The sequence below is a fragment of the Gymnodraco acuticeps genome, unplaced genomic scaffold (genome assembly GCF_902827175.1).
Source record: "Gymnodraco acuticeps unplaced genomic scaffold, fGymAcu1.1, whole genome shotgun sequence".
NCBI classification, from domain to species: Eukaryota; Metazoa; Chordata; class Actinopteri; order Perciformes; family Bathydraconidae; genus Gymnodraco; species Gymnodraco acuticeps.
In genome coordinates, this window is record NW_022991588.1 from 763328 (window position 1) to 788189 (window position 24862).

A 24862-nucleotide genomic window follows, 5' to 3' on the forward strand; every position below is an offset into this window, starting at 1 on the left:
AAATCATACGTTCGTCCCTCACAAACATCAAGATATCCTTAGAGGGCGGCTTCATTTATTTTTTAGCCATGCATATTTAACAGATGCTCTCACTTGGGGGAAAACAGGCCACTTCATGGAACTCATTCCAGGAATTCATCAGCACTCTGTCAGTGAACATGGCACCAACTCTTTCTACTTTAGAAATACACTGGCCGGAAAAAAAGGCTGTATGGAAATAGGGCACACTGATGATACTCTATGCTCGTGACACGATGAATCAAAATAATATAATTCTTGGAAAAAAATCATTTAGAAGTTGTGGAGCAGTTCATCCAAATGTTATATTCAAAGAATAAACCAACAACCCGTAATCCCCAGACCACCATGAATGCAATGTTCTTTTTTTTTTAATATCACTTCTCTTTGCTTTGTTAAGCTGTATAATCAGCCGCTCTCTCCTCGCCTAGATGTTAAGAATAAAGAACAACGAGCAAGATAACATAAAAATAAACTGTGTTGTCTCTGAGTGCATTACAATTATCTGCACTTATATAAACATTTTGTAGGATTTTATCTTCTCTTAATATCAGAAAAACATAAGAATCCTAATAAGAAAAGCAAAGCGGGGAAAATGATACTTCTCAAACTTGGATCTATCGACAGTATATTTGTGGCAATAGCCCAATTTCAGTACAAAAGAAAGGCAACAAAACAATAACAAAAATAAGTATATGTGGCAGAATACCATGAAAGCCATGAAAGTTCAAAGGAATATGAACTTGCGGTGCATTGCATCATGTGGGGGCACACCACAGTGTCATCTTCCTGCAGCATGTGCAGCGAAACAAAACGATGTATTGATCTTTTTTAACACCCCCGTCACCTCATTTAAAACCAAAAAAGACGAAAAAAAGTCTACTGCATGATATTTATAGGACACAAATAAGAAGTAGGCAAATCTAATTTATTTCAGGGTCAATTCCATCAACCTCCAGTGTCAGTGCAATTAATGGCAGCGAAACACTGTTAAAGTAAGAAGAAGTAAAAACTGAAATCTCCATAACTGTCATTGTGAGTCTCTGAGGGTCGACGTGGCTGCATCATAAAGGTCTAATTTAGCTTGTTTTTCTAAGCGAGAGCTGCATGAACACACCCACCAATTGCCACATGACCTCCGCAAAGAACTAAAACACAGGGTGTTTTCCTTCAGTGCAGCCATAATGATACATTACTATTTATGTTCCGGCAGCTGGTGGGCGGCTCTGCTGAAAAGTCGCTCAGTCTGCCTCCTCTATTTGCACCCTGAAACTTGTAAGGCCCTGTGCGTTTCAGTTTTATATGTATGGCTCTGTTCGTTAAGATGTAAATTCCTTTTACAAGTTGAGTGATGGCTCCAAGTTGTTTGCAGCTGTGAATGAAAAAAATCATGTAAATGGATTTTCAATAGACTTTATTGTTTGGTGCAGTCGTAGCTATATGGTTAGTGTTCAATGTAGCAATAAGACGTTGGGCTACTGACTGCAACATGATGAAAAGGATGTGTTTAAATACGAGCTTAATGACTAGGCTATTATTTCATTAGTATCATTGACAATGATTTTGATGATGAATCATTTGAGTAATATCTGGAGGTTACATTTTCTGAAATGTGAGGATTTTCTGATATCTTTGTCAAATAGTAGACTGTATTAATTGAGTTATTGAACTGACAAAACAATCAATTTGAAAGACCAATTAGGAAAACTGTGATTAACCAAGAAAATTGATGAGTTGCTTGAATAAATAATTGTTTGTTGCATCGATAGCTTAAAGCTACACAGTTTTCCTCTCATGTGCAATAAACACACTCTTGCTCTATTCAAGACACACTTTCGCTGCTACAGGCTTGCTCCAGTGTGACCAGTAGCTCAGGGTTGTTAGCAAATTTAAAAGAGTGAACAGTGTGTAGCTGACATTAATGAGACACTTTAAAGCCAATTACTCTTTTTTACTCACCGAGTGTTGCTTTAAATGTGTTGGAATTAAATACCTGAGTCAAACACTCAGATGTTCGCATTTTAACACACCCAAAAATGTGTGTAGCTGTTCAATCACTGCAGACATTTCCCTTTGTCATGTCGCAAACAAGCTCAGTGCCATGCTCATGCTCTATTTGAAACCTTTTTGAGAGGCTTAGCCAACTTAAAGGAGGTGCATTATTGCAACATTTATATCAACTGTTCATGTTTATTTAAAATATTTTAATAAGGTACACCCACCCTACACGCTACTTCAGTCTCTAAAGGTGTAACTTGTGAGAAGAATATCAATTTTTATCACTAAACTATTAAACAGTTTACCGCTATGGTCTTTAGTGTCCTGTACAACAGAAATATTTGCGGAGGCTTCCATGCTTTGTGTGGTGAAGATCAATGTCTCACCATTGTTTGTCTCTTTTCTCTGCTGCCAAAGGCACTGTGCAGTATAATGCATGCAGCACAAAACAGTAGGCACACTGGGCGTATGATAAGAAGTTAGATATGCTTTTTTTTAGACATTAAATACTACACGCAATCAAAGGTGAAATTAGCACTTTCTGGTTTATTAAATCCCAGTCATTTGATTATTCTGCTCCTTCACTTGTGCTTCTTTCTGCTGTCACACCTCAAACTACTAATTAATTGGGTTGAAAATGCAACACCAAAAAAGGCTGCACTCAAGATTTTGCCCATGCTTTAAACTCAGTCCTGGTAAATCAAAAATCATAATTTAAGTGTCTCTTGCTTTGTTTAGTTAGTCCACAGCTGTTTGATACTCAGGCCTGTTAAAGAGTGTATTTACATGTACTTAAAACTTAAATTCTCCAGGCAGCAGAAATGTGGCTGTTCTCCGTGGATTATTAATTGTGAAATATATTCTGTATGTGCGAGGGCATTTTAGGAAGAGTCTCAAGGGGTAAGGGAATATTTAACTGGTTCATTGCAATACATATCACAGAGGCTTGTGTGAGAATATAAATTATTCTACAGTATGGGTTCACAGAGTCTTTACAGACAGGTCCAGATTTAATAATGTGATTATATTCTGTCGTTTCATAACTATGGATAGAATTGTCCATTTCAATCATTCTCTATCTGAGAAGCTGCATATTTTCTTTTTGTTAAGTATTATTCCCTGTAAGGAGGGAAACAGGTCGAAGGAGCAACTATCAAAGTAAACATAAAGAAGGGAATCATTTTTAATTAAATTAAATTATTCTGATCAGTATAGTCTCTAGTGCTGTAAATAACACTTATTTTCAACATATTTTATTATGTCAAATACCTGTTTTAATTTCCCACAGGTCGAGAGGATCTTTTCAAATTGTTCCTATCAACACACAAATATGTTTAAGTTTAAGAAAAAGCACTGTATTCTCACATAGGAGAAACTGGAACCAGAGAAGGGTTTGCTATTTAGCTTTAAATCAGAAAATCATTAAACAATAACTTATCATCTGAAGTGTTGTCAATGCAGCTATAGTCATTTGGAAGTTGCATACTTTGGGCAGTGATTTCTTCAAACCACACACGCTGGATCAGCCTCTGTCAAACATCATCATAGCTTGTCTCAGCTCAATATTGATTTTGGGCTACAGCAGTTCTCAGAGTATAGTTTATCCATGTATGCATTTGAACACTTGGCTGCATGCACTGTTCGGTCCTGTTCCACTTGACAGGCCCGAGCCATTAGGCACGACAAGAAAAAATGCTTAGGCTGCTGTATAAGAAAAAAAGTTTCAAATATTTTTCATCTGCAAATTAGCCATTGACAAGATCTAAAAGGGTAACCTTAATTAACTGAAGCGGCTGCGCTGCAAAGTCTAAACCACCTGGCTGTCAACTGAGAACACAGCTGGACACCGGTGTGTGTGTGTGGGTGTGTGTGTGTGATAGGTTTGACTGAATTGTAACTACTTTTTGTTACAATATTCATATTATGCTAAATTAAGTCAGTACACAAATATGTGCATGGCCTGATGTGTTTTTTTATCTTGTCCGTTTATTTCTGAGCATGTAAATTATTTAAGGCAACTACAGTATGACTAAACAAAAAAGGAAAGAAAACGGATGTCAACATTTTTTGGAAGTCTGTGGTGGAGGAATCTCTAGATATGTCTAGATAAGTAAAGTGAAGTAAAGGTAATTAAAACACTCTTTATGTGACTGAAGTAAAAATGATTTTCATGCGGAATACGTATTGTTGGTTAAGGGGAAAGACGACACAATGAAGAGTAAATACAATCTTTATGTTCTCAGTTACTAGAAACTGCAGCTGAAATATAAAATGGTTAGTTAGAAAGTACAATACATCTGCTATTTCCACAATCAGATGGAGATAATTATTAGACAGTAAATTATTCTCAGGAACTGGAAAATGCTAGACAGCCTCCCTCAAATTAAGGAATGTACACAGCATGTAAAACAAAGTGTTTTTTCCATTGAAATATATATATTTCTATAATGCATACTTAAGTGAAAGCATAGGGTTGAAGAACATTGATATTGATTTCCATGTGGGAGTTTTGCTTTTGTACTTTCCTTCAGAATTGTCTTGTCTAACCAAACCTATTTTCATTGTAGTTGACCCTCCTGAATCTGGGTTATGCTGGGAATAGAAAGTGAGGTTTTAAATATAAATAAATAGGAATATTGTTTTTCTAATTAACAGTACTGATAAAGTATTTCACAATAAAGCTGTAGATCTCTAAAATATGTTCCCCTGAAATAGTTTAATTTAAATGCTGCTTAGAAAATAATTGCTTGAGTAAAATTACCATGCAATTAACTAAATTGTACTTATATACAGTACTTGAGTGCTGTTCAAAATAACCTTGATCTTATAATGATTGTTTTTCTTGAAATGTACATAGTAATGATATTCACTTTGTAGTTTTAGTTCAGTTCTTCGAAACCCTTTCCGATGTTTGTAGCAGCGCAGTAAAGTCTTCTACTTATTAGCATATGGTGTCAGTGGAAAACAGTGGACAGTCACTGTAATTAAAAAAAACTCTTTTCCCAAATGATTTCACCACATATTAAGGCAGCTTAAAGAACTGCTAAGATATCATTTAAGTTTTCTAAGGTCATACAGTTTGATCATTCACGCAGCACAAACTGAGGACAGATGTGATCAGGTCGTGTACTTTGGTCCAGCTTACTTCCAACCAGGAAAATTGGACTGAGAATATTCATGTCTGCTTCCTCCAGAGACTCTGTCTTTCATGACCGTCATACGACCCTTCCTGTAGCACACATGGGCAAACCGCCACACCATACTGTAAAAATGCTACCAGATGGCCTCCGTATCCTCTTACTGGCTGAGTCTGTGGTTATGGGTTAACTGAGAAACGCCCACTCGAGTATTTTCACTGTGATTGAAGCTGGTGCAGTTTGGGCACACACTAAACAGCGCAACCAGCCTCAAATGCAATGACACAAGGATAAAAGGATAAAAAAAAGCCCAAAGAAAAGGATAATTTTGCATTTGTTGCCCTGTATGTTCTTCAGAAAATATACAGAATAAGCACTGGTTTGTAATTAGACTTGAGTCATTTATGTGATATTTGTTTTGAAGAGAAAAACTAGTGGCCCTAAATCTGCTTTTAGACATTTATAAAAATCTGTGTGTTAAAGCTCTAAAAAACGATTTTGAATCATGATGAAGCCGTTATTGAGATGCACAACTGTGTACGTCTGCGTTTCACTGAACAGGAGGTGATTTGCCACATTTCCAATAACTCACTTAGTGCTGGATTGTCAGAGATGTCAGAATAAACAAAACAAATCAGGCCTAATTGTATGTAAAATTAGATAACAGCAAGACAGGAGGGTTTGTAACAGTGAGGGAGGCAGGATGAAAGAGCAAATCAAGTCAAGATCATTGAGAGGTGAGAAACAAAGCTCTGCCAAGCTTTACTGTTGTGGGAAGAGAAAAAAGCTCCTCACCCCAAGGTTACTATCAGCCAGGCTATGTGCAGCAAATTAAATACTCAAGGAAGACATAAGTCTCATTAAGGCCCATAAAGGACATCCCTAATAAATCCTCAGCCTGACATGCAAGAGCTCTCCAGTGATGGCTGATTAATTGCTGGTGCAAATGAAAGCATGAGAGATAGCCGCGGCTCTGAGGCTGTAATTTATCCTCTCCTGTCCTGTCGTGTCCTCGCTGCCTGGGGAGATCGCCCAGGAAGACAGGAGACGGAGAGTGGGTGGCTCAGAGATGGGAGTGGAGTATCATCTTCATATCAGGTGGGGGAAAACATGTTTAGGTGGCCGGTGCGATCATTTGTTTAGATTGTTTCTGTTATAACAAGCTGTATGTGCTGACATCTGTGTCTCGATGGGGGGAGAGAAATTGCAGGCCAGACTGATAATGATGACATGGTCTGTGTGAAGAAATATGGTGGCGGCTGAAGATGACCCAAAATATATTCTGGGCAGTCGTACATCAATTCTGCCAAGAAAAAACTATGCTTTTTTTTCTGACAGCGCACTCTGTAATCCATCAACAATATAATCTTACTGATTCTGAGTCAGGATATTTATTTCATCATTTCATCAATGGCTTTTGTCAGATCTGTGTTTATGATTAATAGAGTCGCTTCTAATGCCAGGAGAGCATACTTGTCAAACATATGGCTAATGAGTGAGTAATTACCTCGATAAAATGCTTTGATGCTTTGCCTTTAATCATATCCGATTCAGATTAAAGTGGATTAATCAACGGTTAAGGGATGCTTTGAGAATCGCCGGTGATGTAACCTCGCCTGCAGCCGAGGTTATAAAACAGACATGGTCCAAGGACAATCTGGGACAGGATAATGCCCAGCTGAGGCCGGACTCACACCTGCCCTCTAACTGTAATAAGTGACTGTGGCGCATCAAGAGGAATGAGAGAGGAAACAAAGGAATGGGGGAGAGGGAAAAAAACAAGGACATCCCTGCATGGACACAGCAGCTACTTTTACAGGACCTGGAGATCCCACTGTTCTGGTAGTACTTTATCATGTAGCTGCCATAATTTTCTTAGAATAACCTTCTTAAATTCACACTCCAAGAATGAGAAACAAGGTGTTGTTTTTAGTTTAAAAAAAGAGGAAATATTTGGCAGTTCTTAGCTGTTACTATTGAGATTTTTGTTTCATGTGGCAACGATAGCTTTCATAGTTTTTTGTTTTATTCAATTGGCAGGATGTGATTTCTACTAATTGGTTTATCCTTACTGTTATAGTCATTGTTGGAATGACAAATGTAAAAAGCTTAATCTGAATTCCGCCTCAAAGTATGGGGCTTTAGCGCTTGGATATATATCCAAAATCTTTTAACCAAATTCAAGTCTTTATAACACCATTCCATTCAGTCTGTCAATACTGCCCAACTTAACGCTTTATCCTAACCTGTCTGTGGCTCTCACCCACAAGCCCATCTGTTCCTACTTAAAATGTAAATCTTAAATGAAACGGATCACCAATATGTTGTTTCATTTGTACATTGTTAACTTGTTGGAGGCTATTTTCAACTTCTTTTAATCACATCAAAAAGTATTTTAAAAAAGGTGAAAACCACTGTGAACACATCCAAAACTGCCATGTTGCCACGGAAACAATTACGTTTCTTAGATTGGCAAACAGAATTATATATTTGATGCAAAAAATATATTTTAGCCTCCTCAGGATCCTTGGTATAAACAGAGAAAATAAACGTGTGGCTAAATACTAAGACACAGTATGACTAAGATGTAATCAAATATAACAAGATAATATTTAACCTTTAGTTTTACTTTAACATGACTCCTCCTATCTCTCTTTTGTTGACTATTAAAGAAGAATACAATCCTACATCAGTGTTTTTGTGTACATTTTAATCTACAATAATGCCTATAAATAAAGTTTCCAAATAGAAATAAAATAAGTGGTAGCCACAACTACGTAAATAAGGCCTAGATTTTTGCTTAACTTAAGTTTGAAGAATAGTCAGTTGACTCGGCCTGTTCAAGTGTAGACAGCTAAGCTTTAGCCGAAGCCATTTGGACATACAGCAGCAGAATGACAGCGCTGTCCGGATCTTCAGTCTAACAAGCTGCTTGGAGCTGATCGAATGAATGAAGAATTGAACTGAAACTACGACAAAAAAAGGCCTAAAGAAACATCCCCTAAACACAATTGGCAGTTTAAGTGACGCTTAACACAACAGCATGGAAGCGATAACTTAATAACGGGAAACAGAAGCATCAAACGACTGCGGCTGTTTGGACGGGTGACGGCTCGCTGCCAGACTCATTGTCACTGTCTGCTGGTGGTGCGTATGCTGCAGCTCCAACAGATGATATATCATGTGAACCATCATATAGCTGGCTAGAGTGATGATGATTTAAAAGGCCTGGTGAGAGGAGACAGCACGTCTGAAAGCCTTGTTTCACTGTGTCCGCAGTCTGATGTGACGCATCCCAGAGTCACCTTCAAACGCAGCTCCTCTTGAAGGCTTGATGGGTCTCATAAATACCAGTTGTAATTATGATCCACAAGCAAACAAATCTCCATTTTGCAGGCCATTCTGACAAGAGATAGGGTAAACGAACTATGCTTTTTGCATATCTTGTCTGACTGATATGTCATTGTGACGGTTTAATACTCCATAATTATGCCATTGTGGATGCCTGAGGGCGTGTCTGGTCCATGTTGGTAATACGCGGCCACGGTGTGAAGAGTGAGATGTTTTGCCGCATATTGCGTCAGCGTTGATGACATAAGAGGTGATGAATATTCCGAAGTGACCTACTCAACACAAAGAGCGATGGCCGCAGACAAAAACAAACATGCAGTTAGTTTGCCTGCTTGAGCGTCTAGGGAAGTATTAAACATCATTACACATGTCACCCATCACACTAACAGCTTGTTTTCTACGAATACATCATTTCAAACTTTAGGTGGTGCATAAGCACCAGGTGACAGCATTTTCCTAATAATGTCACTTACATTGACAATATCTTTTGATTGACGGGTGCGTCCCTGAAGGCCCAGGCAACTGTCATTCAACACTTCCTCAGCCATGGGCTCTTTGTGTCGACCATGAAAGTTCCCTCTGCTCTCTTTTTATCTTCCTGTGCTGCTAATCAACAAGTTATCAACTTGAAGAGACAACGAGTATCTCTTCATTTTGCGGGATGGATGTTTGCAGAATGTATAAAGGACTTTAATGCTGCTCTTTATACTTTTTCATTGTTAACTTTCCTGCTGTTTCTGACACAGAAATGCACAACATTCCCTCTCCAGATACTGAATAAAAGGCTGAAATGACCTTTATCCCATATTTGACATGTAAGTTTGCCTTCTCTTCTCTTATTCCTTTTTGATTGACAAAAAAACACTGTATGTGTCTTGTATTAAGCGTACAGTTATAACCGTGATTGAGGCACAGCAAGATGCTGCTAAATTCATTTTTCTACACATCGGTCCCTTAACACACATTCCAACCTTGAGACTGGACAAAGGGGACAAAAAGCTGCAGCTCAGCCATACACATATGTAGCGGGGAGGCGAGATCAGTGTAAATGAAAGCCTCACGTAATACCTTGGACTGAAGTGCAACCTTGACTGAAGTCGCTGAAAAGACATCTATTGAAACACATCTTTGTTCGGTTCTACACTAGTCTTGCACACTAGGACAAATAAAGATCACACATAGAATGTTACTACAAGTACGGAATTTAAAACCAGCATAATTGAATAAAAAATATAAAAAAGACACTTTAGGCACGTTAGTAATAGGATAGTAGCCTCATCCACATCCATTCTTCCTCGTTATAAATCAAAAGCAATAATAAACTATCCTATATGTCTCATGCAATGGCATGACATTTCTTTGTATCGGGTATTTGGATAAAGCAATATTAGATTTGAGTTGTTCCTTTTCCTTCTAGAAATCATGACTAAAACAACCACAACACCAATCAAAGACGTAGGTAAAGGCAGAGAGGATCAGGAAATAATTATGAAGATGAATCCTCAATTATAAACAAAGTACATCAAGAGAGAGAACATCTCACAGTAACACAAACATTAAGTTACAAACAACTTCCACCAGAAAATACATGCGGCACTAGAGGTGATAGATAATAAGGTGTTTATGAATCTTAAAGTTGAGGAAATGTGATAACTGTCAAAGATATCACCATGCCTTCTCGTCACTTAAAATGTCAAAGCATGATCAGGGAGGAGCTAGCTCTTAGCAACCTTAAAAAGAATACAATCAAATAATATATTGACGATGTTTATACTAATTCACAAGGACTGTCCTCAAATCAAAACCATCAAAAATGTTAATTCCTACATGGTCATTATAAACTCTTTATTATTTATAACCTAAACCCTTTTTTATATCACACTACAAATCACATGAAAGACATTATTTATTGTTTTATGTTTTCGAACACAGTAGTACAAAAGAGAAGACGAGGTCAGACAGAGAGAAAAGGCTCCTATGCCACGCTGTGTGTATAAATGGCTTTTAAGATCATCTTTTGTTACCTGCAAAAACTTTCTTGAGCTTCTATTGCTTCACCACAAGCAAGGCTGCTTTCTGATGATTCAAATAATTCCAGCCCCTCTCTTCAAATGAAACATTTTGATGGATTATGCAGTGTCAACCTTCAGCGCACTGAACACATTTGAATAAATGTAGATTTGAGATTTACTGAAAGATGAGGCCAACGTGTCAAAATGATACACAACTGCATGCAAATGCTCGCTGCTTTGAAGCTGTGACATTTCAAAAATGTGCGGTGGATTTTTACAAACTTCCATGTAGCAAATATAAATTGTTTTTCAATGTTAATTTCTTTTATTCTGGTGGCTGTCACACTGCATATTGCATATTGTCATATTCCACCGACAGGAAGTAATAATAGTGAATTGTATGAGATCTATTATGTTACCACAGACAAAGTTTCCATTTGCCATCATATTATTAGAAATTCAATGAGAAAAGCTTTAAATGTGAAGAGGTTCAGTTAAATTGGCCAGAACGTACAATATAAAAAGGCAGAGGGAATAAAACACCAATTTGTGCACAGAGAGAGAAACAATCAGCGCAGACCTCAGAAGATGTGACATTTGGGTACAAGTGACACAAATGAAATCATGTACAACAACCCTATTACAAATGTATGCCATTTGACAACCCTTAAGTCTACTAATATTTGAAGCAGAATAATCCGCATTGTGCAGGTCCAGCCTATTTATTCATGCACAGATCGTGGTTCTTTCAGGCTTGGGAAATCAGCTTTTGCTTCAATATCGCTTTTGTCACACACATACTTCCCTGCCCTCACTAACTACACTATCTCCCTGCCTGTTCAAGCAAAGCTTTATGCTAAGTAAATCATTTACATATCCCAAGCAGCCTATCTACATTTTCCAATAAAACCCTAAATTGATGGATGTCAACTTAGTGCTCACAGGCAATAGCTCCTGCTGCTTCCAAATAACAATATGTTTTGGTTTTATGTGGTTTAGACATGCTATTCTTTTTAATGACATCCCTAGGCCAGCGCTGTTTACATTTATTGATATCTACTTTTAGAAAGAAGCCACTTTGTCTTCCTATACAGAGCTAAGTTTGACTTATGCTGACTAAACAATACTTTTCATTTGGAGAGTTGAGACCGCAGAGTTTCGCTCACATATTTCTCAGAGATCCGTTTTTCGGAGAGACTACATTTATTTAAAGACTACATTTATTTTATAGTTGAAAACCGATAAAAGACAACTGTGAACCACTTTATGGTTTTGTTTTATTAGTTTTATTGAAAGTGCCGGATAACATCTGTTTCTGTATGTCCATTCCGAATACAATTTAATAACATGAGATCTATATATCCTTTACATTTTTATTTGAAAGGCAATATTTTCTCTGAGACATGATGCAAACTTTATCCAGATGTTCAGTTTGATTTAAAGTTGAACACGATAAATAATTGTATAATTGTTATATAATTAAATAATAATGAGCACAAATATATTGTCTGGTTTTATTTCCATTTTCAAACTCAATTCTTATTATGGACTATTTCATAAGATGTACTTGAAAGTGTCTACTTCCAAAACTGAAACGGTGTCTATGGCTGCATTAACTGACAATTCCAGTAATTATCCTGTTTACAACTCAGAAATAATGATACCGTTACTGAGCTGCTGCGCCTCAAGAAAATAAGAGTGCAAAATGTGTTTTGTGGCATTTCCTCGCATGAAAATATAGCCCTTGCAAGTAAATGGTGCTTACATACATGCAACGTATACCACTGTAAATGGACTGACAGCTCTCACAATAGCAGGAGCTTTTTATGTAAACAAAATGACTGCTTCCAAGAAAAATAATATCCATATAAGTTCTTAGCCAGAAATGACGGATTTATCATATTTCAGTCCCAGCGCATAAAGGTTCAGGTTGTGTCCATACATTTCTCCATTTATTGTTAAACCCCTTCTTCTAAAACCGCATCATTAATATGCAGCAACATAAAAGCACATTTAAAGAAGTCAAAGAAAATAGGTGAAACTAAGCTCTGTGCTAATGAGTGCCGGTATGTGTTCTGCCTCGGAGGATAGCAGAAAACCAATTGAACCAGTTTTAGAGAAGGCACAGATTTGACAATGACCAATTAAATGTATGAGAGCATCAGGGACTGTCAAAACCGATTGCAGGAAAGAGTGTGGAGAACAATAAGGAGCGATGAACGTTGGTTGTCCCTCAAGGTTTCACTGCACACTAAAGCATGGATTTCTGCTTGTGAGCTACAACGGCGTCTACAAAGACAAAGGTCCCTCTTTCTCAGGAGCTGTCACACACCTGCTCCAAGTACCCGAGTGAGCTGAGCTGCCACTTGTCATTCTGTCGGAGAACTAAACACATCTTACCTACTGTATTCGTACAAGTTTGTCGTGAAAAACAATGTGGCTCTGTAGCTTCCAGTCTACATTCAAATATGTAAGTTCCCTACATCCTGTTTGTGTATATGAAAACAATGGTTTGGCCTTCAGCGCTAAGTTAACAGTTATGTTGAAGCTGGATGTGAGGTTGGCATGCATGAATGTGTTAACCTGACTGTGTCTGTTAACTTGTAAATAAAAAGGAAGATCATTTGTTAGAGTTGTACATTTGTCGAGTGTCAATGGGTGCGTACTCCCAAAAGAAGCCACAAAACTTCAGAGCAGTTTCCCGAAGCAACATTAAAAATAGTACACTTTTGAGAAGATTTATATATGCAAGTACAACTGCTCTTCTATTTGTTTCTTTCCAGACACTGGTGGAACAAAGAACAGAGGACAGATGAAAGAATTAACTTGTGAAGTGGAAATCTGACAAGTGGAATCGGCTTATCTTGACAAATGAATAGCATTAATGAAGGTCTGCCACATCCATCCATGGTTTAGCACTAAAACTAGTTTGTACTATGTAAGTTGTACAATACTTTTAATAAGAAAGTTATATAAGGTGTTGAAAAGAAAAAGAAGCCAAAGAAAATAAACATCTACACATAATGATAAAGAAAAAATGTGCACTGTTTACTCCATTAAAGGCCCGAAGCTCATTAAAGGAGACTCAACAGAAACTAAACAAAACAGCCTTTAACACCCATATGAAAGCCAAATGGAAGCAAACATAAACAAAATACATCTACACATATGAAAGCAAAAACAGTAAATACAAATAAATGAGTATAATGAATAAAACGTGTTAAGAGAAGATACACGGTTTGCAATTGAATTGGTTGCAAAAGTTCTAATATCTGATTTTGCTTTAAAGACGAAAGGTGAACTACTTCAATATAAGCAAAAATTGGAACCGCTTTACAATAACACTACCCTTATAAAGGGTTTACGAATAGTTTGTAATTCATTTATTAATTAGGTTGTGAACACTTTATATAAAGACATGAGATAAACAGGGCAACTGTGACCGGTTGCTTGCCAAATAGTGAGCCCACATGTATCTGTACTGCTAAGCCTTATTAGAAATGGTAGTAACTCATTAATAAATGGGAATGTGTTTTACACTTTACAACAAGGCTCCCTTTTGGCAACTATAAATGTTAGTAACTCGTAAATAAATGGTCATAAAGAGATGCCAAGAAACATCAAGATGGAAGGGGGGAATCAACATGGTGAACAACAGATACCAAGGATGCTGGCTGATGAAGAAGACGAAGTAAGCTAGGTAGCCAATATACAGTAAGGCTTAGTCATCTTGCTAAATAGTGAGCCTGTGTTGATGTATGAAAACTGTGAGAACTGGTTTATAAATGGTTCTTGATGATTAAAAGTGTTTACAACCTAATTAATAACCTAATTATAAACCCTTTATGAATCCTTTATAAGGATATAGTCCTATTGTAAAGTGGTACCCAAAAATCTAATTGTAATTTGCTAAATTTCTTAAGGATTTACAAATAAATTACCAAAACATTTAATTGTTATATATTTAATTCATTTTTGCTTTTCTTTGCTACGCTATATGAACTGGTATGGTGTTTGAAGTATTTGAAGTGTGTACACAACACAGCATTTACAGTTTACTTTTGTTAGTTTGATTGAATATTTGTGGACAAATACGTCCACAAAGTCCTTCTTAAATGACAACAAATATGGAATGAAATCACTAAAAAACAATGCTATACTGTAAATCCTATCCCGTTTTGGATAATACAATTTGGCAAATTCTGAAGTTGAAAAATATTAATTGTTAAAATATTTCAGTATTCTGATTTTCATATATACTAAACAGAATACATGTTATTTTGTAGCACTGTTTACAGTAAGTGAGAATAAGAAAAGAGCAATAGCTTATGAAACACAAGTCATAAGATTTGCTTAGATAGAAACATCATGACATATAATTTTGATGAAAGGTTTATGTGTGAGGACTGTGGAGTTGCCTTTTGTAAATAAATATAAAGACTCACAAATCCAAATGTTCAGTTTGCTTAGCACAAAGCTGGATTTGATTTGATGTGCTCAGTATTGAACTGCTGGCCAGTTGATTGTTTGGCAGCTTTACTTTGCTTGTTAGCTACAGGCCGACTGCTATTTGAGAGCAATGGATTGAGCCCATATTTCCTTCCAAATACATTTACCTGTCATCTCAGATGTAAACAATGTGACTTTGAGTTTCCCTCTTCCATTAGCTCTATTGCCTACCATGTCTCTGCGCAGTGCAATGACTCAAGTATGATAAGTGATCAATAGGCTTCTGGTTTGGCTGAATGAGTCTCAGTGCTTGGTTTGCACAGTCTTGATCAGCTTGACAATGACAGATTATGGCGCTGTATCTGAGAGTAATTAAGATGGGTCTATCGTCACGCTGATGACTCAAGAGCATGATGCCCCCGAGGCATGCAGCACCAACCTGTCAGACAACAGCTCTCCTGTGTAAACAGCATCAACATTTTCTTATGCATCACCTTGAGAGGGGGTAGGAAGTCGTGCGGCATTCACTGTAAACTCTTTTAAGATTATCCGTTTTTAAACATCATTGTAGATGCTCAATGAAGATGTAAAAAACACAATTATTTAAATCATAATGAATGCCATCAAAATGGTCTATATATTAATAACATCTACCCAACCCTTTAATGATAATCACTGTTTAACAGACTCAAATGAATAGGAAATACAAACATTCTCTTTCTTGCCAATAGTTAAAGAGAAGAACGTTGATACCACTCTGATGTTTCCAAACCATAACATCAAATGAAATGAACCAATAATGTTTTGGTTGTTTTCATATAAGAAAGATGTAGTTTAGCAAATCCAATTTGCTATTTAACATGGAGTTATTTATCAAATTATTTCTTGGTTTCTAATGGTTGCTAAGCAACTGGTCCAAGCAACCTTGATTTTATTTTAGATTAAAGAAACAAGAATTGACATGTTAAGGATTTAGAGTTTAGGGATGTCGATATCAGCATTTGTTTATCTCTCTGAAGAGTAGTTGCTTACTGTTTCCAGTCTTAATGCTAACTTAAGCTCAAAGGCTCCTGGTAATTATTTAAAATAGTGGTATAATTCTTATCATCTCGCTCTCATTAAGAAAGCATATCAACTTTCTTCAAATCTGCACATCTACCTGTACAGTAGCAGTAGTGCTGAAATGATTTGTAGATTAACCAATTAGTCAAACATCACCAACTCTGTAGTAAAGGTTCTCTAATGCGAAGATATGCCTCTTTTATAATGTATAAATTGAATGTTGCTGGGTTGTAGGCGCTAGTAGGAAGATTTTGCATCCTAAATAATGAGACAGTTGAAAAAAACTACAGTTTCGCTTTCGTTTTAGGCATATTTAATGTTATTTTTTAATACTTATTTGTTCTTTCCAGCTGGCAACCCTGAGTGTGTTGTTCAAATACAATTAGAACATTAGGGTGTAACGGAGGCACTGCTGAAAGAAATCCAGGAAGTTGGAAGGACCTGACTTTTCTACTGTTGTCCCCAAGTCTAGCTACATCCTGCTGTGTCAGGGAATAATATTTCATTCAGTCTGCATAAATGCATTTTTGCAAACCGCACTCCTACATAAAGGGAGGGACTGATTCCAGGGGATGCTGTTAGGAGAGTTAACTGCCTGTCGCAATATCTCCGTATATAAGCAATAATTAGATTTGTTTCTACTCTTATCTCAGAATAAAGCACGGCATCAGCAGCACATTGTTTTTCTATTAGCAATGCAAGTTTTATTGATTAGTTTTCTGTTGGCACTCACTTGTGCATACTGCATAGTACCTTTACGTTAACTTGTGATTATTTTCCAGAGGAGTTGCATGACTTCCTTGCTTACAGAGGAGTCTAGGTACACAGTGGGTTCTTTTATCAGTCTCAGATCTGCCCAAACAAACACAGAGAGGAGACAGAGCTGCTCCTCTCCTGTTGTCTGAGATGCAAGGTGCAGCAACTGAGCTCTGCCAGATAGACAAAAGCTGTCGCCGTCAGATTACAATAGAAGCAAATGGCCTGGCGTGATAACACAGTGTACATTGTGAATTTATTAATGTCTAATTGTCGCTAAAAATAGTAAACTATGTGATGATAAGGCTGGCCCAACAAAGCCCAACACTCTGCAGCTGGTGATTAAAGCACCCAAACCTTTCTCCTTCCAACTGAAGCAGTGGCTTAGCGGGAGCTCGATAACTGAAGGTATTGATCAGAGTCTCTCTCTCACAAAGTCCTTTCTCCTCCACATTGATCAGCAGTTATTTAGTCCTAATGTTGTGACTTCTGGTCTAAGACTCATCCACTCTCGAGGCTTCTCTTTTTCTTGAATACCCTTAAGCTGTTACTGATCTGAACACAGCATAGTTTATTAAAAAAATAATCTATAGACTTTGGATGGTCCACAATATGTTAAAGAAACAAGGTCACAGTGAGTAAAGGGTAAGTTCACTGCTTGCAATCATCATCAATAAGAAATAAGCTTTTCTTTTTTTGTTGGCTGTAATTGTGATTCTCTTTCAGGCGCAGTGTAATTTGATATGATGTATTGCTCTGATGAAATATGTTATGTAATATTTGTGAGAATCAGATCAGTGGTGTTTACATATTGCATAGGACGCAAGGATGAGTAAGCAAAATATGTAAAGGGCCCTTTCGAGTTGATCAGTGTACATTTTTTAGGATGTATTTTTCCAACTTCTGACAAAATTTAACAAAACCCCTCTTTAGCCCAGTCAGTGCAATCTGATTAATCCCACAACGGAGCAATGAGTTCAATTGAAAACTTAAAATCAAAAATATAACAGATATAATGCCTACGATCGCTGAATCAGAGTCATTCAAGTCTTACACTAACTAAGCTTTTTTTTAATAGAGGTTTTTTTCATAATGTCAAATGACAGAAATAAACACTTATCATAATCTATTGTTGAAAATCTTGATTTTCATGAAAACAGGGCCTACTTCAAATGGCTGTTATTGACATGAATGTAGAAAAACTCATGGTTACAGATACACAAGACAAAGAGACTAGAGAGCAGCTCTCTGGGTCTGTAGTGTGTGCTTAATGCTGGCATCAGAATGTTAACCTGTTCAGCTGTTTACCATGTTGGCATAGCTGCTAGGTAGCACTCAACATTTAGTACTGAGGTCGATGGGAATGGGATTTTTCTTTTTTGTATATTCTTTAGGTATCTCCTTTTTTCAATAATAATTGTGGCTCTACATTAGAGGTTGAGAAAACATTCAAAAATATTTCAATTGATCCTGAGGGGAAAATAACGTGTGGACCAAATTGGTTGTGCTACAGTCGTCAATGCAATCGTTGTTGAGTCTAAACATTGTCAATACCTCATTTTGATGCAAGAGGGAAAGTCAAAGAATCCACAAAGTCATGAGGGATTATCCTAATTGCACATACTGTATATGAAGTGTATCTATTGAAATTATAACTTGACAAGAGACAATCCAGCAAATACTGAATATAGTGAATTCAGCCTTTAACAGCAGATGGTTTCTTCCTGCAGTCCCTGAACAACTTTATTTGAAAAGTATTTGCCAATACAGCACACTGTAATAAAATAGGGAAGGTTTAAAGTTATGAAAGTTTGAATCACATCCAGCCTTTGTGAAAACACAATTACTGGCCTCTGTGGTGTTATGTGTGAGAGACAGATGAATGGACAGATTATGTCCTTTTTTTAAGTATAATTATTCTGAACTGGAAATGTATTTCTTAATAATTTTGTTTTGAATTACGGTACAGTAACGGTGCAGGTTAATGGAGGATATTTGCCCAGAGAAAGTAGCCTACTGTGCTTTGACTGCTTCACGGCCTTAATGGTGGCTTGTAATTGCTCCATCACCCATACTAATGTGCACTCTATGCCCCTTTCAAAACAAAAACATTGCATTTCCTTTATTTCTCATTGTGGGCCTGATTGTCACTGTCTGAGCATCGCAGCCAATAGAGTGAGGTCTCTCAGATCCAGGGAACAGCAAGAACAATGTCATATTCATAAGCAGAGACATCAGCTCTCCTCCTCATTACCACAGCACAGTCATGAATGGAAGCTTCTGTCCCCACAATCATGAAAGGACCTGTCATCTGTCTGTTTCTCCTAATTGACTGTTTACTACATTTCAACAGAGACAGACATATTTTCCATCGTCCTCAGTTTGTCATTCAATTTGACACCACAGTGCAAATCCCTTGCATAGAAATGTCCCCAGTTTCTAGTTACTGCATGAGTCATAGTGATAGAATGTCTTTAGAGCCACTTATGTGACCTTGACATTACAACCTCATACAGTATTTACTTGAAGTTCCAACTGTTACGCATGTGTTCAAAAACCCTTGTTCCCAGCACCCAAGGTTATGTTTTTAAGTAAGAGATCGTGTTCTTTCAGAAACTCCACAAAACCAAGGATAGGAAAAGATGACTTCTTTATCTTCTAACATGCACCTCCATAACCAACTTCATTCTGTAGCTGACTTTCTCCAAACTCTGACTTGGAAGGACCAATACTAAAGTGAATTTTAAAGATCCTATTCAAAAAAGCAATCTCAAAAGGGAGCACGAAGATCGATCACCGACGCACATTCACACACTTGCCATGCTTGGACAAGGTGGTTAAAAACATTCCATTTACAGAGGGGAACTTCACTTCACACACACAGCAGCAACATTCAAAGCAGCTACAGCAGAGAAACACAGCCTGGAGGTGGGATGTCTTTTCTGAATGATAACAGCTGAGCCCACAAGACATACTTTGTTACCGGTGGCTAAATTCCTTACATGCATTTGCTGCCAATTCTCAGCCAGACCCTCCCTTTCTAACAGGAAGATTAGCTGCCACTGCATAAAGTAGTGCCATGCATTATCTAGCAATTAGAGTGAGGCTTATTAAGCAGAGTTTAATGTAAATTTAATGAGCAATAAATTCAATTTCTTTAAATAGAAGAGTTTATTATTGTTACAAATGATGTACTGTGGTGATCTCGAACGTACCGGCGATGAACTACTTCACAAGCGGGCACATATCAATGGGCCATTAAGTGCGGTATTAAATTCATCCTGAAACATGGTACTATACTGTAAGTGCTATTTCATACCGTTTGTGACGAGAAGGCGACCTCAGTTGGCTACAGAGATAGCACTGATGTATGGCGGTTATATTGTATTCATAACAAGTAGAAGATTAAATTAGTGAAAATAGCAAACATTCTTAGGATTCAGCTTCACAATAATGAAGTTCTGCTGCTTTTCATCTTAACAAGTAACTGGAAGGCATAACCTCAGCTTTAAAAAGCTTTTTATAATGTTTGAATTATTATAGATCGAAGGATAAATTAAATAATTGAGGAAGTAATTGACAGATAAATCTATAATGAAGATGATTTAGTTATGGTCCTAGTTAGAGGTGTCTATTAACTAAAGTACTTACTCCAGTGCTATACTTAAGTGCAATTTGAATGTATTTGCAATTTAATATTTCTGTTTTGTGTTACTTTAATTCTTCTTTACTTCATTCAAGGCAAATACAGAATGTTTATTTGATATCTGCAGTCACTTTACAGAACATCTTTAGACCCAAACCCATTCCCTGGCTATTGAAGAAAATGTATTTTAAACCTATTGTGTGAAAAAGGAGAATTTAGCCAACACAAATAGGGTGAATGTTTCTGCGTAAATAGTATTCTGATACCCTAAGTATATTTTTGATGTTTTATAGTTAGATATTATTATAAAGCTAAATGTTGAATGAAGGGCTGAAGTGTACTAATGGTTGGGTAGGACACATTCTTGGTAGAGGGTTTTTTTCTGGATATGTATTGTATACATTTAGATGCAAAACCTTACAAATACTCCAAGGCACTCTCTTTAAAGAAACTGACACATCAGAATTATTTTACGTCTAACATAAATATTCCATAAAAGCATTCACTACTTGTGTAAAAAGAGACCACCTTGGAGTTTTCTATTCTATTATATTTGTGCTGTACTGAAGTATTTTTACTATTACTTAAATTCAGGATCTGAATACTTCTACTGGCTCTAGATAACCCTTGAAAATGCAAACAGGTATGGATGTACTCTCTGTAAGCCGCAATACGTACCACTGAAAGAGAAGAAGAAAACACATAAGGAGATCAACACTTGTTTGGTAACTGAAAAACAAAAAAAACTAGCAAACCACCAGCACACACACACTGTAAGCAAACACAGATTGAGGGCAGAGCAGCATACTGCTAGCAGATTTTCAGCAGATCTGTTTCAAAGCCAAACCCCGCCATAAGCAGCAAGAGACGGACATCTTCAATTACTCACCCTGTCACGTGCCAACTGGCAACCAAGAGTACTGTAACAACTGTATGTTTCCTTTTGTTTTTCTGTGATCCCGTCTCTCAGCGGTGCCTTGAGGCTTTATGACAGCTCGTATTGATCCACTTCACCATCACTCAGCCCTGACGAATGACTTTAAACTGGCAATAAATGGGATTATGCAACCTTCTGAAATTCAACCATCTGATATGCTACAACAGGCCCAGGAGTCGCAGGGGAAGAAATACTGGTAAAATGGTTTCTTGTTATAGCATTTCCTAACCAGATGCTCACCAGTGGCATGTTTTTAGATTTGCCAGTCGCACTGTACTGGGAACAACTTCCTGTTATGGTGCCCTAGCCTCTCTTTAATCAGCACTCTTTCCATGGTTTCTTTCTAACAAACTGAACACCTATTGTGACAAGCAGCATCCAGTTAGCGGGCATGTTCTCCTCTCACCACATATCAGGACAAAGTTCAAATCCACTCATTCTGGATTATTAACAAAGGAAAATTGGAAGCTGTCAAAAAAGCAGACTGTCAGCACTTCACAAAGCAAAAGCTTGGGCGGTATTTTTGCTCCCAGCAGCTGGCACAAAGACAATCAAACAAATGAAAAACCTGAGGTCAGATCAGACTTTCTCTGGCTCGGGATTTTACCTGAACCATGAGACCGTGCTATCATTTTCCTGTTGCTGCAACCTTCGGAGTATTGAGCTCGAGGTTATTGCTCATTCATGATGCATTATTTTATTTGACTGAGAGGTTAATTAACTTAATGTGACAAGGAGAAGATACACAGTGCTATAAATGACATTCAACTGCTATTCAACACTGGCCGTAATAAATTCAACAACTGTGAAATGTAAGCCTTGTAAGCAGTGAGGGAGGGGGAAAATCCCACTGTTAAAGACATTTCCTTTAGTAACCTCAATTTAGGAGCAGGTTGCCAATCTCTCTCTCTCTCTCTCTCCCTCTCAGTCTCTCTCACGCATACACACACAAACAACACAGGCTTTTATGAGTTTCTGCAAACCTGTTGATGGGTGATGCAGATACGAATGTATGTAACCACTAATGGCAATTTCAGACACATTAAGGGAATCGATAAGAAGTCTCTCAAGTGGACTTCAAGTGTAAATCTCGCAACTGTTGCTTGCCATTTTAAGAACCCGCGGATTGACAACACAACATGTCCATTCTACCTCTGGGAGGGATATAAGGCGACTGTAGGCTGACATTTTAACCGCTTCTCAAGCAGTCAGTATTGTCAGCAGATAGGTTTTCCAGGAAAAAAAACTCTGACGCATGCATCTCTGATGCAACCACGGTGGGAAAACGGGGGAAATGATCGGACTGTGGGACTACACTAGTTGCCCACATTTAGGAGTCACTGTTCATGCGGTTGTACGCTGTAAAAAATAAGAATGTAAATAAAAAAGCCCTTACAGCGACATAGTATATTTACATTTGTAGCCTCCCTGCCAGCAGCAGAAGTAAGGACTGCGGGAACACAGGCTGGCATCAGGATGCAGTTGTGCGGCCAGAGGACACTGTACGAGACCAGAGCTGCAATGCGTGTTTTTCTTCCAAAGCGCACCTGAAGCACACACTTGAGAGATTTGTATAGGTTGAGTTGAGACTATGGAGGATGATGCGGTATGACTTAAGATACAAGTGCGTTTGAGTCATGTTTTTTGCCTGAGAATCGCTCTCATTCCACAATAAAAGAGCCACGATTCACTGTGCGTTGCCTCCAACTTGCCCTACAGGACTTAATACTGTACACGCATTTCACCCGATTATCATACTTTGTCTCCGTCTAGTAATTGTGCAGCACTATAGTACTTTTTACAGCACTCCTCTGTAGTAGCCTATTGCAGTACAACTCAGGACAACACCCTGTACAATTAGCGCTCAAATTACGAGATAAGTAGCCCAACACAGCGTGGATATGTTGGAGTCCACGGCGGAATCAAAATGATATAAAGTGATGCTGAGATTTCAGAGGAAGCTTGTGCGCATCTTGCGCGCAAACGCACCACAACTTCTCCCCGGTACTCCTATGTCTTTAGCTGTGTAAAGCGGGGGATTCTGCATCACAGACACACAAAACACCTCAAAACTTACCTTTTGAAAGAAACGCCACTGAAATCACGAAAACAAAGAGAGGAATAGGGAGAGATCCGCTTCCCGTGATCGCCATGTTGGACACCTGCTTGAGACTGGCGGCGCTAAATCACCTAGAGACGGCCATGGGATGGAAATGTAGACACGAGAGGCGGAGGGAGGGCTCAAGCAGGGAGCCTGCTCTCATATTGGGCTGCATTATGTTGCAATGACATCTAAGCCTATACAATAATATAGGAATATTACAGTCATATCTTAAATAAAATATGAAAACTCAGCGTATAGATTACTGCTCTAATTCCCAATAGGAAAATGGAAGGGATATTAAAGTAATACCATGGGAAGTGTGAAATACAATGGAGTGTGGTGAGGTAACTATAAACTCACCACCGAGAAGCACAGACTCTTTATTGGAATATTATAGTAATTTTCTTTTACGGTTATAGTCTGTTATTTCACGTGGGTGAGTAAGAGCAACCTACTCATCTGGCTGCGCCTAGGTTTTATAGCTGAAGCACAAATGAGAAAAAAGGAGAACAGCATTTAGTTTATGTTTTTTATACAGTACAGTAGACAGCTCAATAGCAGTGTACGCTGCTGTTTGTTTAACAAAGTGTCTTCTACTCTGCTTGAGGACACTTTGAGGATGCAGATTTGACACACACATTTGTGCGACATTTTTATTATCATTTAAAACCAACTTTAAAATGTTGAGTTAAAAATGTATTCATTCCTTTATCATATTTTTCTTTAATGCATTTGCTTTTCCTCATGAATTCAGCAATGAATTAAAGCATTTCCTTTATTATTTGAAGGCAAAACATGCTTATAACAATCTCCATGGCCACAACTTTAAAACTTTGACAATGTATCCTCTTTTGTATGTTTGTTATGTTCAAAGAACAACCTTATTTTAATATTTGTAATAAACAAATCTATACCATGGATGAAATAACACTTTCGAGAGGAATCCACAGCCGAGTTTCTGCCCAGTTTCATTTTTTTGGAAGGGAAGATTTGTGTGTATGTTATTGTGATGGCCACAGCCACAGGGTGAAACAATTACACTTCACCATCAGTAGTTCTGCTTCAGTTCAGATGCAGTCAATCATGCCAATTATTAACACCAGACATTTGATTTAGGTAAACTCTTTACCATCTGACATTTCTTAGTTAATTTTCAAACATTTTAGCACAGCTAAGTGTTTGTTTGTATTGATTACTTTTCTTTGTCTTTGAGTTACCGTGGCCGTTGGGGGAGGTTATTTCCTAGTTCAGCAAAAGGCGTGGCTGAGCGCTGAGCACTCATAAATACTGCAAGCAGCCAATTGGAACAAATTGGGACAAACCATCTGCTTCCATGTCGAAGGGGGGATTTGGGTTTTGTCAGTGTTCTTTTTGTATTCTGTTAATCTTAAT

General features: G+C 37.6%; 1 protein-coding gene across 3 annotated transcripts in view; it reads right to left on the reverse strand.

Annotated features, from left to right (window-relative positions):
- Window positions 1-23576, reverse strand: part of cadm1b (cell adhesion molecule 1b) — a 150256-nt gene extending 126680 nt beyond the window's left edge. For all 3 annotated transcript variants that reach the window (XM_034197922.1, XM_034197923.1, XM_034197921.1), the window contains exon 1: window positions 23444-23576. In XM_034197922.1, the coding sequence (XP_034053813.1) occupies window positions 23444-23519 (76 nt within the window). In that variant the 5' untranslated portion in view covers window positions 23520-23576. The remainder of the gene's footprint in view (window positions 1-23443) is intronic.
- Between the last annotated feature and the right edge of the window lie 1286 nt (window positions 23577-24862).